The 15112-nt window shown below is 38.4% G+C and overlaps 1 protein-coding gene across 9 annotated transcripts in view; it reads left to right on the top strand.

Moving 5' to 3' along the window:
- The window catches only part of LOC109911130 (transcription factor 4), a 551558-nt gene that overhangs the window by 316757 nt on the left and 219689 nt on the right, over positions 1 to 15112 (top strand). For all 9 annotated transcript variants that reach the window (XM_048596040.1, XM_048596052.1, XM_048596047.1 and 6 more), the window contains 2 exons: positions 1847 to 1982; positions 9169 to 9218. In XM_048596040.1, coding sequence (XP_048451997.1) covers positions 1847 to 1982; positions 9169 to 9218 — 186 coding nt within the window. The remainder of the gene's footprint in view (positions 1 to 1846; positions 1983 to 9168; positions 9219 to 15112) is intronic.

Genomic DNA, 15112 nt, shown 5'->3' with positions numbered 1-15112 from the left:
GAAGCCTTTGTGGAGAGAGAACAGCATTAAAACTTTGAGTCCAGTGACCCTTCATAGCAGGTCTGCAATTCCCATGTTTCTTCTGTTTCTGATTATAAAGGACCTACATATGTCTTCACCAATCTTTGTCTCTTCATATACATTCAGCAATTTTTGGTCAATTTTGATGTTCCCTGCAAGTTTACTGTCATACTGTACTTTCCCTTTCTAATTCAATCCCTTTGTCCTCTGCTGAATTCTAAACTGCTCTTGATCTTCAGGTCTGTTGTTTATTTTCTGGCCAATTTTTATGCCTCTTGGATCTAATACTATCTCAGGTTAAAGTGCCCCACAATTACAGAGATTTCTTTTTTTACATGCACTTCTAATTTCCTGTTTAATGCCATTCCCAATATCACCCCTACATGTTGGGCTCTATATACAACTCCCACAAATGATTTTTGTCCCTTGGTGTTCCTTAATTCTGCTATATCCATGGCAATGTCCCCGGCTGCAGCTCCAGCTCCAGCTCCAAAACCTAGGCCTCCAGGAGCTGCAGCTAGAGATGCTTCCTGCACACATGCTGGCCCAAGCTCTGGAAATGTTCCCGGCTTCCCACTTGGAGCAGAGGAGCTCACACCACAGCTCTGAACTCCACAGGCATGACTTACTCTTTAAAACTTTTTAGAAGTTGCTTAATATCAAATGATATCATTTTCTCTCAGACCCTTATTCCCTGGTTTTCTGTGCTACAAATTATAAACACCAAAAACAGCAAAAAGCACCTCTTCCACTCTGCACCAAATTCTCACTCTGCACCAAATTCTCAGAAACACTCATAAGAACTCGGAGCAGGAGTAGGCCGTCTGGTCCTTCGAGCCTGCTCCGCCATTCAATAAGATCATGGCTGATCCTTTCGTGGACTCAGATCCACTTACCCGCGTTCTCACCGTATCCCTTAATTCCTTTATTGTTCAAAAAAAATCTACCTTTTTTTTTAAAAGCGTTTACTGAAGTAGCGTCAACTACTTCACTGGGCAAGGAATTCCATAGATTAACAACCCTCTGGGTGAAGAAATTCCTTCTCAGTTCAGTCCTAAATCTGCTCCCTGTAATCTTGAGGCTATGCCCTTTTGTCCTAGCTCTGGTGTGTCTCACTCAGGATGTGCTGTCTCCCAACTGCTTGTGCGAAGCTTACTTATCTATATATCCTTCCTATTAGATGGTGATCTTTGGAATGTACCCAGTTCTGTTGCACTACTTCCATTTTCTTTCTTAATCTTTCTGAATAGATACTCTGTCTTTGACCACACAGTGATGGACATTCTTTCTCCAGTACTGCAGAATTCACATCAGGCGATATTGCCACCCCGCTTTCTTTCATTTTTTTCCTTCTTCATTCTTGGACACCACCTATCCAGGGGCTTTTAGTATCCAGTCCTACCATTTTTTAAGCCAGGCCTTTGCTACCATCACATCATTATTTCCATGTAGTTGTGTCCACCTACAGCTCGCGATTCTTGCATGCCATTTTATGTAAATGCGCTACAATCTGTATTTAGGTCTTATTGCATTGTGGCTAACTCAGAGTACAGACTACAGGATCACGAAAAGAGCAATACGTCATTCTGAACTTTTGGATAATGGGACAAAAAGGTATTGCCATAATCTTCTCCTTCCATCATTACAGATCCCAAGATATAAACTTGTAGTCATAACAGATTTGGTCACTGATTCAGTACAGTCTGAAGAAAGAAAATACAGCAGTCAGATGAGGCAGTAAAATTATGAAATGGTTCTAGACTGGCCACTCACTCAATAAGAACAAACAGATTATCCTAACAATTTGTTTTCTTTTTATTTACAGTCAAGTCTCCTTGGGCCTGACATAGGTGTAGGCAGTCCAGGTGCCGTATCACCTACGGGCGCCAAGCCTGGCTCACAGTATTATCCATATTCCAGCAATAATTCCCGTCGGCGACCAATGCATGACTCCTCAATGGGTGAGTGCTGTTCTACCTTTAACTTGCATTATTGAACTCACCACTTTAATCTTTTTAAAAGCTTCTGTCGGCCTTTTTGCAACCTTTAAAACACTCCCATGAACTGATATCCCAATGAAAACTATTTTGGTTTTACTTTTGCTGAGTGTTATAAATTATCATTTGAGAAAATGACAGTTCTTAGAAGATGAAGTGTGAGAAACAAATGAATTACTACAGGAATGAAAAATCAAAATTGCATTTAAGTTTTAAAACAAAGGATTCAGTGTAAAAAATGCATTTCACCTACTGGCTTCTGCAGTTTATCCAATGGGTTCTGCAGTCTTGAATCACTGAATTTCAGGCATTTGCTGGCATTTCTTTTATCAAGTATTGCTGCAACATTACTGATGGAAAATGTAATGAGATGTTTCTCTGTCATGACCATACAATTTGAATTTGTTGATCCATAATTACTTGGAAGGATTGAAGAGATTATTGTCACTTTTTTGGTTTAAAAAAAAATCAGAATTGACAACAGTTGCCTAAGAATCCTGAGCAGAAAACCCAGATTTCCCACATGCTTCACATTTCATTGCGTCATGTAATAAATGGATGAGTTCTACTAAAGTCCAGATATGCTAGGGTCTGGATTTTCTGAGAAGTGGCAATTTCTCACCGATTGCAACTCTGTCCTTTCTTTTTTTATGAAAGGAGGGAGCTCCACATTTCTGAGATGAGATTTCATCCAGGGCCCCTTCCGAAATGTGGAGCTGTACTCTCACTTGACAGTTCTTTAGAGAAAGTTATCGCGACCCCTTTTCATGGCTGTAGCCTTCCAGAATGTAAAGACTCAGAATTGACAGTTACTGTTAAACAGAAAATACATAAGGTTTAGGGGTCCAGGGATTAGTGTCCCAGCTGGGTAGGTAGTAGGGTGCCAGGGACAGGTTGCCAGAGAGATGGTTGTCGGGTGATAGGGTGCCAATTGGGCAGGATGTCAAGTAGGGGGAAGGTTGGGTGTCAAGTGAGTACGGTGCCAGATGGCAAAATGAGTGATGCAGTGTTTAGGGTAGGTCCAGATGAGTGGTAGGAATTGCATCAAGGGTAGTGTGGACCATAGGTGCTGGGTTTGAGTGTTGGGGTAAAGTGTCAGGTCTGGTGGCGGGGTAAGGGAGTTCAGGTGCAGAAGGAGGCAAGGGTGTCGAAGCAGGTTGCGGATCGGGAGCAGAATGTTGAGTTAGGGTCAGGGGGAGTGCAAGTGGTGTAGAAGAGGTGTAGTTGGGGGTATGTGAGGTAAATACGGGATCAGTTTAATCAATAACTCGGGAGTTAGACTGTATGTTTAGTAGCCTAACTTTTCCTGAGTAGCTTTTTCCTTAATTAAAACCCTATGAATTCTCTGGTTTAAATGAAGATTATCAGAGGGTGCCAGGTGGAGGTGAATTGACCAGTGGAATATTCAGTTTTCCAGGCAATTCTTTGGGAGTCTGCTACAATGGATTCCACAGTATCCCAAATGCAACTCCCTTCTGTGCTGGAATATCATCTGTCTGACCCATCAGAAAATTCAGCCATTGTTATATAACTATTTAGTGTTGTGAGCAGAGTATCAATAACACATAATAATGGTATATGATTTTTTTGTATTAGATCCTTGGAGCTTTGAAAACACCCAAATATGATTTTCTAAACATGGGACATATCTGAAGAGTGTTTTGAGTTTTTTTGAATTGTTAAATTGTAATTTTGTCTTAATACAACCCAAATATAAAAACTGCATCATACAAAATTAGTTTGACTTGAGTATGAATTTTCCCTTGCGTACCCCTCGCCATACTGGTACGAACATGTTTATTTAGATTAATGACACATTAAGTATTTTGTCTATTTGGAAATGGTAGGCTGGATTTTCCGAGAAGTGGCAATCAGATTACAATACCTGCTCCCACTTTTCACCGTGAAGACTCCATTCTGGTTTTCTGATGGAAGATTCCAATCGTGATTCCTTCAGAAATGCAGGGCTTTCCTGAAATTTAGCACGTCCTTTGTCATGCAGGATGGTTGAGGAAATTGAACCATGCACCTTTATCATGGTTCGTAGTTAATGTATTCTGTCTCCAATTTAAATAGATACTTCCAGAGGATCCCAATGCAGGGGAATTGCTCATCATTACCTTCAACTTCTTGGTTAATTCCCTCAGAGGAGCTTTAACAGGGACTGTGCAGGGTTTCAAATGTGCAGCTTCCAACTTCACTGCAGAAATGATTGTGTGGCTATTGGCAAATCTGGGCAGTTATTTCTATTATGAAAGCCACTCATGATCATGATGATCATAAGTAGTAGCAAAACGTTTTGGGACATTTGTGAGATAAAATAGCCAGTTATCCTCCGGAGTCTGAGAAATCCTGTCAGTCTCTCTTGGAATTTTATATGGACAATTAATATCAAAGACACTTTTCAAGAGAGATGAGGTGGAGGAGGAGAGATGATGGTAACAGAAGGGGAGAAGAGAGATGGAAGCAGTGGAGGAGGATTTGGAAATAAAGTAAGGAGGAATGGGTAAAGAAGTAGAAGAAAGAAAAGTTGGGGAGCAAGGAGAGATGATGGGATCTGAGTGGCTGCATCTATTTTAGTGGAGTGATGGGAACTGGGTGGATAGTGGATTTGTTCCTTTGTTGGGGTGATGGGTAAGGAGGGGTCTTGTATATTGATTTGTAGCTCAGTGAAACAGGGAGAAGGTTCTTTCTGCTCCACTAGATTCTGGGAGTGTGAGAAATATGGTTATATGGCTTCTCAGGGATTGGAGATAACTTCATAGTTATCTTTGCCTAGCTGATTTGGTACTTTCAATTGTGTGTCTGCTTCCTAGAGCTAACAATGGAGGACGCCTCCAGAGAACATTTATAATTGGTGTGAGATTTATTATTTTGCAAACAATTCAGGGAGTGGATGCCTTCCGCTGAAAATATTCTCCCAACATCCCATCTTGTTCTTCTGACATACAAATGGTTTAATCAACATCAAACTTACATAATATAAAAGATAGCATGCATTTTTAGTTAGTTAAAAAGTATTCACATGCACTGCTACAAAGTTAGCAGGAATCTCGCAGAAGCTGATTACTGAAAATATCTAAAAACTAATGTATAAGGAACAGGTTAGGTAATTTTGAAATTTACACAAAAATGTGATTTGTCATACTTTAATTGGCCTTTCTATACAACTATTTCCTTAATTTACTTATGACGTGTGTTTGGATTTCAAGAGTTGTTTACTCCTAGTCTTTATAAACATTTTGTAAAAAATCGTCTTATTATTTGGTTGCTTTGTCCTGTCAACATGCTTAGTTCCAAAGGTGATCACCTTAAATTTAATATAAGCTAATAGATGGCAAGTCAGATGATTCAGCATAATGTCATGAAAGCCAAGAGTGACTTATGAACGGCATTAGACCTCGAAGAAGTTGAATTTCAAGAAGTAATTAGAATTCTAACACTGTTCCTATTAGCTTGAGATTCACTCTTGTATTTCGTGACATTATCCTGAGCCGCCAATGGTTTTTAAAAGGATTATTTGCAGCATTACCTTTCTAAGAGGAAAAATAAACAAGTGAAGTTAAAGCAAATAACTTATAGTCACAAAATAGATTGTGAATAATTGTTTTCATATTTTTATCCAATGGCATCCCCTTGTTGAAGATGATGTGACCTGAAAGAAAAGATGTAAAGAAAGTGACAGAATTCAAGCCATGTGCATCGCTTGTGCATAATGATAATATCCCATCTGTGAATTTAGAGCACTATACAAAATTCAAATGTATCACAAAAAGCCCCATTCTAAACCTGCAGTATGCTCCTTACAAACATTTGAACATAAATTGGGAGCATGAAGAGGCCATTCAATCCCTCAAGCCTGCTGCACCATTGAAAAAGATCAAGATTGATCTGTTTGCTTTCAAATTCCACGTTTCCATCCAGCCCGATAAACATAGCTTCTTATTAGACAAAGGAATCAATCTGCGTCTTAAAAAAAGTTAACTGACATGGCCTTCATTACCTTCTGAGGCAGAGAGTTCCAAAACCACACAACCCTCAGAGACAGTAAAATCTGCTCATCTTTCTCCTAAAAGGGTGAGTCCTTATTTTAAAAAAAAAGCGCCTCTTGTTTTGGACTGACCTACAAGATGAAAAATTCTCTTCATGTCCATCTTGTCAAGACCATTCAAGTTCTTACACACTTCACTCAAGTCACTCCTCACTTGTAGAATCATAGAATTCCAACAGTGTGGAAGCACGCCATTTGGCCCAGTGAATCCACGCCAACCCTCTGAATATCATCTCACCCAGACCGAACCTCATACTGTAGCCCTGTAACCCTGCATTTCCCATGGCTAATCCACCTAGCCTGCACATCTTTGGACTGTGGGCCGAAAGAAACCAGAGCACCCAGACACAGGGAAAATGTGTAAACTCCACACACATATTTGCCTAAGGGTGGAATCAAACCCAGGTCCCTGGCACTGTGAGGCAGCAGTGCTAACCACTGAGCCACCATGTCACCCTGCTGCATGCTCCATACAAACATTTGAACATAGGTTGGGAGCAAACAGGTTTGCACTCTTCTAAACTCCAATGGAAACAAGCCCAGTCTGTATAACCTTTCCTCATAAATCAAACTACCTATTCCAGGTATTAATCTAGTAAACCGAGCAGATGAACTTCAGAAAAAGTGGAATATTTTCAATGTCCCCTGAAGAGATTAAATGGGAGAGGAATTACCCACAACAGGACAACGTACGTAGCATATGGAACATGTGGAAGAGTCCCATATCGAACAATGGACATGCTGACCTTGGAGGGGGTCCAGAGGACCTTTACAAGAATGATCATGGGGATGACAGTCTTGTCATATGACAAACAGTTGAGGACTCTAGGTCTACTCAGTTGAATTTAGAAGAATGGGGAGGGTGTGATCTGACTGAAACTTACAGAATACTGAGAAGCCTGGATAGAGTGGACGTGGAGAAGATGTTTCCATTGGCAGGAAAAACGAGGACCCAAGGGCACAACCTCATAGTGAAGGGGTAGCCCTATAGAACTGAGCTGAGGAAGAATCTCTTCAGCCAGTGGGTTGTTAATCTATGGAACTCATTCCTGCAAAGGCTGTGGAAGCCAATTTATTGAGTATATTTAACATAGAGGTAGATATGTTCTTAAGATAGATTGATAAGGGGAGCAAAGGTTACGGAGAGAAGGCTGAAGAACTGGTTTGAGAAACGAATTAACCAAAACTGTATGGCAGAGCAGACTGGCCTAATTCTGCTCCTATATCTTATGGTCCTATGCAGGCTTGTTTGCTGAATAATCTCACTCTATTTTTTTTCACCTTCAGTGCATTGAAACGATATCACAGGCCTTAAGAACAAGGGTTAAGCAGTTTAACACTGGAGTCCAAACTTTGAATTGACTTCACTTCTCAGCTGATAATCCTTTTCTCTAAGTATGTAATTAGGAATTGTTGAGAATAATCCAGATTGTAAGATTATGAACCATGACAATAATTGCAAGTTTGTTTTAGTGGAAATAGCATACAATTATGTTTATATCAATTTGACTATACATCTATGTATGAATGTGTCATTTATGTTATTATTTACTTGATACATAACACTGATAAAATGTAAACCTTGTACTTATGTAAGAAATAGAGACTGTCCATTAAACTAACAAGCCCAACCTCTTTACTTCTGCAGTCAATGTCAAATATTTAGAAAAAGACTGGTGGTCTTGCAACTAAAACACTTTGAAGTTAGACCACAATATAAGACCGTAAAGCCCCTGTTGTCAAAAACTTAGGAAAATGATCATCAGCTGATAATGACCAGTGAAGTTGACACTGACATGAATTACAGCAGTGCCTGTGAGGAGTGGCCACCTGTGAAGTGCAGGCACATGTTCACAGTTCGATCTGTGATTTACAGTTTTAATGAACCTGCCCTCTGAGATTGTTTCACATTATAACAGCAACATAAAAAGTGATGATATAGGGGTTGAGTGTTTTCAGATGTGATTTTAATTGACAGCCATGTGGAGGGGACCACCTGTAAATAAAGACCACTTTTTGTGGGAACCACGGGTGGTCACTTTGACAGGTTTAGCTGCAGGTCCCATTATTCATTGGTGAATATGAGATGCAAGTTGTCAAAAATTATCAGGTGTTCCTATGGAGTTGCTGCTGATATAAATACATGGAACAGTGCTTAGCTAGATAGCACTATTTAACATGACAGATCTTTACTTTTTAGTGAAATTTGTCTTGACTTTTAAGTTTCCCCTTCTATGTTCAAATTTCATCTAATATGACCAGCATTCTTTGATTGCTTTGAAGCATTTCACTTACTTTTCAGCTGACTTTCTTCGGATACCATCCTTTCTGTTCAAATGTAAAATTGGAAAAGTAGCTTTAGAATTGGAAGATTGCATTACAGTTATGTCTGTTTGCAAATAAAGCTTTCATATCACTTGCATGCTGCCATCTCGTGGATGGCTCTCTGAAAAGGTCATGTACAAAGGAAGCTAATGGGTACCAGCTCTCACTGATTGTTCCTTTGGTGGCTTAGTTGCTAATAGTACTGCCTGGAATGGTACTAAGTTATAGAAACTCAAAAGAGTTTAATCCACAATCTTTGATATTAGCTGGCCCCAGCAAAGTGAATTTCATAGTTAACTTCAACAGCCCAAGACTGAAAAGGGGAATAATCAACCAGACTTCCCATTCTGAGTTAAAAGCCGAAAATGCCGGAGAAACTCAGCAGGCCTGGCAATAACAGTGGAAAGAGAATTAATATATCATGTCCAATATGACTTCAGAACTTCTATTTCTGAGTGATGTCTTACTCAGGAATTATGGGAATATAGATGTACGATGATAATGTGGTTTGATGCAACAATGAATGATCTACACTATAATGATTTCGTGAGGCTCATTTTGGTCAGGTACATTTTTATGAAATAACCATTTGGGTGAGGCGCATATGTATATTTCATATATCTCCATCCACCTATATATTCCAAAGCTTTGCACTCATCTGTGTAAAGACTGCCATTCCATTGATGTAATGGGAGGTAAAATGGGTAAGTAGATTTGACAAGCAGCCCTGATTAAGAGAGATGTTTACTAACATGTTAACTTACTGATTTACAGAGATTCCACCGAAAAAAGTTAGGAAGGTTCCTCCAGGCTTACCATCTTCAGTAAGTTCCAATGTTCAATTATCGTGCTACTGTGTGTCAAAGTATTGATGAGAATATTTTGAAGTTTCATGCTTTATATGAACAATCAGAGCAAAAGTCTTACTGGAGCAGTAAAGATATATTCTAGTTCTTGGAAATCAGCTTGTATAAAAGTAGTTTCAGTCATTTTTTTGAGTAGCATCATGTGACCTTTGAAGAACAAGAGAAGATATTATTTATCATTTTAAAACAAACAATTAACCATGATAATAGGTGAGCAGACCAGTTTGGGATTTATATAATTGTTGTAAGTTCATTTTTTCTGTCTTTAAAACGAGGCAAGATTAATTTACTCCTTGGATAAAAGCTATTAATGTCTATATTGCAGAGTCTATATTAAAGCTGAACATCAATCCATGATTTACTCTCATTTCTCAATAAATCAAACTGTTTGATGATGCATCACTTATTTTGCATTTTTTCTCATTTTTCAAACTTCCATTCTTTAGGTCATTACACTGTGTTTTCTACTTATTATCTATGAGAAGACAGATAAGATAGACCTTCTGTTGAAGTACAGTTCTAACTAGCAGTTGCCTATCAGTATGCTGCTTTAATGGCCATCCATGTGTGAGTCTTGGTGGCAAGTGTTGGAATATCACAGCCAAGGCTGATGTCTCATCTTGACTTCGGCAAGCATACATTTTCCAGCAAGTATCACTGCATGAATGTCAGCAGAAAGAAAGCTGGCGTATATATGTTTCCTCTTTAGTTGAAATTCAATTGGAGTAGAGACCAAAGCATAACAATCTATTGGCATCCTTACCTGATCTGCTAACTTGCCAAAAATCAAAGTTGAATGTCACAAATTCTGATTTTTAGCGTTCATTTGCACTGTCACTTTTACCAACTTAGCCATTAGAAGATTGTTGCAAGAATTTTGTCCTCATCTCTGTTGAGGGAGAGGAGCCAGTTATTTTTGTTAAAACAAGCAACAATATGGTGATTTATTTCTCATCACAGTGGGATGATTTATATCACATTGTATCTGATAAATACTTTCGTTTTGAGTTAAGCCAATATTTTTAATTCGCCTACTTCAGTGTTAAAACTGCCTGGACAAGAATTCTATCATAGTATTTTTTTTTAACCAATGAAGGTTACATTTAAGCTTGTTTCATTTTTCAACATTTTAATAGTATGTTAAAAATGGGGACAACTCCGCTTTGGCACTGTGCTCAGAGGAAAGTGCTCATTTGGCACTTATTAAATCTGCAAAGATACTGTCAAAATTTTTCAAAAAGTAAAAGTTTATACAATTTGTAAAAAAAAACTCTGAATTTCATAAAGAACAGATTTGTAGTGTTTTAGAAAGAATAGTGGTAAACAGTGGTTGACCTTAATACAGATGCTCTTTTGGTGCAGTAAAAGCTTCCAAAAAATGAATTACAACCATTCATAACAAGTCGTTCCACCCGATATCTTTACAGACTCTTGAAGCATTAATTGACAATACGTGACTTTTGGCTGTTTGGCATATTGTAGTTTGGTCCCCGTCTTATACTGTGACCCATCGAAAAGCTACCGTGACCATGAGATCACTTTTTCTTTCACACTTTATGAAGTCAGGCTATCCAACTGGGATAAGTAGCAAAGGCACTTTTTGTAGAATTCTGTCCTGTTTGTGCCTACATTTATGGCCTCCAGTAACATGCGTCCAAGTAGTAAATCTTTGACAATGATTACATTCGCTTAGAAGGGAGGAAATGCTTCTCTTGGGTTCAGTATCACTTTTCAGCCTCTGGAGTTGAAAGGTTTTTTCTTACATTTGTACAATTTAGATTGTTAATATATTGTAAGATTTTGATATTTGTTAAGATCCTAGTTGAGTAAGTGATTGACATGATATTAATCCACGAGAATTTGATGTGACGTGGTATGGCAACTAACGGGACCTGTGCGAGTTAGACTGGCCCTTGTACTTTTTTATTTTGTTTAACATTTTAATTTTGTTTGCAAGGAAAGTTACTGAAAGTGTAAGTTGATGTCATTACATTTGGGCCAATTTGGCATCAGAGAGCCGGGTCCAATACAAATGCAGTGTATCTCCTGTTATGGAGCAGACTAAACCTTCTCAAAATATTTTAGGAAGGTAGCCTAGACCCTAACTTTTTCTTATTTTAAAAGGACAAATGTAAAGGGCCGTATTCCAGATGCCATGTAGCAAAACACAATTTATTCGAACATAATAGTTAAAATACAATAACTTAACTCCATTGAAAAACTTAACAAAATAATGGACACAGTAACTATTACTAATTAACTATTCCAATACAGTAATATCCCATTAACATATACCTTGGCAAAAAGGCATAGTCAAAAACAGATTGTCTCACATGCAATCCAGCAGCCGGGAAAGAGAAAAAATATCAAGCAAAACCTCAAGAGCAGCCAGGAGACATTTTCAACAGTTTCTAACTCTGTTGAGTTTCCAACAGTAACTGCTGCTGAATCTCAAAGCTAAAAAATTAAAAACCAGAAATTCTGGTCTGTGAGAGCTGACCACATGCATCCAGGCTGCTTCTATTGTTCCAACTCTTTTAAAAAAAAAAAAAACTTGAAAGCCTCCCAAGCTGTATACTTTACTTTATGGACCTTCACTAGCTGGCTCTGAACCTCTGCCTTAAAACCTCTCTTCAAAAAAAAGGACAAAATACACTTCTTAAAGCCATAGCATCATTACATTCTTAACCAGTTAGGTTGTAGGACTGCGAAAATGATTCTTCAAAGGCTAAGAAGGCAGTGGGTGAATTTATTGTAAAATCACATCTAGACAGAACAATAAAGAGAGAGAAGAAAACATTGGAATAAGAAAGAGAGGAAAAAGAAGATACTGGCAATATCTTTTTTAAAAGTTAAAATTACCAATGAAAATACTTCAGTCTCATAAGTGTTATTAACTCGTAGGAGAGAATTTAATTGGCTAGGACAAACACTTTTGTAATGTTGTTAGAGTAGTTTTTAGACCGAAATAGACAAGACCTAATGTTCCTGTATCAAGTTAATATTGTACTTATTATGCAGCTTCTGCAGCTCTGCGCCTGTACTGGTAACACTAATGGTGAGATGGCATGTTTTGAAGCTATTGTTAAAGCAACACGAAGCAGTCAGAAGCTTTCAGCTGTTTGAGTTTATGTACAAATGGGCTCCTGACTTGAGTTTGCTTTACCATTAAAAAATAAGCAACTGTTGGTATCATTCTTTCTTGGACTTAGAGACTTTCCTACATCTAGGTACAGATAAGCAGACAAAGCATGTGTTGAAATCTGTTTCCATAGCTGTTTACCTGGAAATGGTCACTAGCCCATCACGAGACTATTGGTGGAGGAACGCCACTCCAGATTAAGCATGTCTAACCCAGACACTCTTCTGCTTTTAATGGCCTACGACATGCCTTTTTAGAAACATACCTTCTGTCAAATCCTGAAGTGAAAATTGAACCTGGAACTTGTAATGAAAGCTACCTCGGCATCACGAGTTTTACGCTTGTGCCATTAAACTTAGTTATTTTTGTCAGCAAATATCCAGTTGCGTTTCCATCAATCACAGCAAATCCAAATTTGCTGCTAATGAAGAGAAACATTGGGTTAAGCAAATGTTCAAATCCAAACACAACAAAGAAACAAAACTAATCCTTCATCCAGTTTAAATTGCCCTACTTGGCTGTGTTGATCAATGCCATGAAAGGAAACAGGTCAGGCTGGTTGGCAATAAAACCTGTGGTGTAGAATATCATTGACTCTCAGTCAGTATACCAATGCTCCTGCAAGCTTGTCAGTTTCTGGGAAAAAATATCAATGCAGGTATTTGGTAGTGATTGATTAATTGCTTAATAACTAATGTCTGCACTCTTAATCACATATTGAATCACAATATTGAACTTCTCTTCCTCGGCCACACATTCAGCTTTCAGTTCATTCTGTGTTTGAGCCTGAAGAAAGAAGAATGCAAGATCGGTGTCAGAATCTTGCTAACGAGGTCCTTTTACAACAAATGTCTCTGTTTAATTGTTGAGTTGCATCTCTCATAACAGTTGAAGTATAAAGCATCACATCAAATCTTTTTGAATGGTATTGGATATCCCTTCTCTTCAAAGATTTTCAGTGAACTTAATTGAATGAGAGTGATCATATTAAAAGAGAAATTAATTTCGAAGGAGTGAGAGGATGGAGAGAGGGTTGAAAGAGGTTAATCACATGGCATGTCTTGTATCTTATTAAAGTGCAGCAGGCAGCTATTATTTTGTTTGTATCTCACCAACACTTTTTGAATAAGACCAGGATCCAAGTGAAACTTCGATGCAATCAATGCCCCCCATTTTGCAGTCAGTGGCAGAGGAGTGGGACTCCTTGACATTTGCCAGGCTGAGAGCTGGCAATAGATTTTTTGCAGGTATCTAAATGACTCTTTACTGGCTATCTGATCTAACAAGTCAGTCACTACAGGGATCAGTGGCATCTGTGAACAGGAAAATCAACAATATCTCTCTCCAATCAATTGGATTGATGAATCCTCATTGAGGCGCACAGTCTAATGCGTTAAAAATGGTTTAGATTATCAATTCAATGTAAAACCACATTCAGAACTTGATGATAGGCTCAGAAAGAGACAAAAAGAAAAAGTTATGGAGCAAGTCAAATCAACAGCAGCTTCTGGATTTCCACATTTAACTAGTCGTGCTCACCCTGGACGATGATGTCCAATTTACTTAACATAATGAGCACTGATAATCGCATGGTTATCCCTATTATAAAAACATGGGCCAATGTTTTATTTTAATTTTCAATATATTTTAATTTTCATGGACAGGTTGAGTTCTTGGGGTATTAATCCTTGGAGTAATCTATAATCTCGTACACAGCTCTAATTTGTACTGCTGAATCTTTCGCATTGTCGTATAGCATGGAAGCAGACCCTTTGGTCTAACTCATCCGTGCTGACCAAGTTTCCCCAAACTAAACTGATCCCATTTGCATGCATTTGGCCCATATCCCTCCAAATCTCTTCTATTCATGTACCTGTCCAAATGTCTTTTAAATGTGGTAACTCTGTTTGCATCTACCACTTCCACCAGCAGTTCATTCCACATAGGAACCACCCCCTGTGTGAAAATATTGCCCTTCAGGTCTCTTCTAAATCTTTCTCTTCTCACGTTAAACCAATGCAGTCTAGTTTTGAACTCCCCTATTTAAGGAAAAGACCTTTGCCATTCATCTTATCTATGCCCCTCATGATTTTAAAACACCTCTAAAGGGTCACCCCTCAAATTCCTACGCTCCAGGCAAAGAAATCCCAGCCTATCCAGCCTCTCCTTATAACTCAAACCCTCCAGTCCCAGTAACATCCTTTGTAAATCTTTTCTGTACCATTTCCAGTTTAATAATATCCTTCCTATAGTAGGGTGACCAGGCTGTATTAATTACTTCAAATGTCGTGTACGGCTGCAGCATGACATCCCACATACCCCCCCCACCCCTAAATAAAGCTCAAAATATGGTTGATGCATAGGTCACATAGTGTTCATCATAAGAGTGTCTTTTATTTCATATTACAATATACAGTACAACATCCTTTTATTGTCAACAGACAATATTAACAGACAATGAGTTTACTTGACACAAATGCAATCATATAGACTAACTAAACAATGTTTGTTTTTCATTCAAACGATAATTATACAGTTTTAAAAAAGAATATTTACTTATTTATTCCTTTATAATGTATGTAACAACAAAAGAAAAATCAGAGATAGTAGGAACTGCAGATGCTGGAGAATCCGAGACAACAAGGTGCAGGGCTGGATGAACACAGCAGGCCAAGCAGCATCATAGGAGCAGAGAGGCTGACGTTTGGCT

Source organism: Rhincodon typus, chromosome 1 (assembly GCF_021869965.1).
Source record: "Rhincodon typus isolate 14 chromosome 1, sRhiTyp1.1, whole genome shotgun sequence".
NCBI lineage: Eukaryota > Metazoa > Chordata > Chondrichthyes > Orectolobiformes > Rhincodontidae > Rhincodon > Rhincodon typus.
The sequence above is the reverse complement of the archived record's forward strand: the minus strand, read 5'-3'. Positions and strand labels throughout refer to the sequence as shown.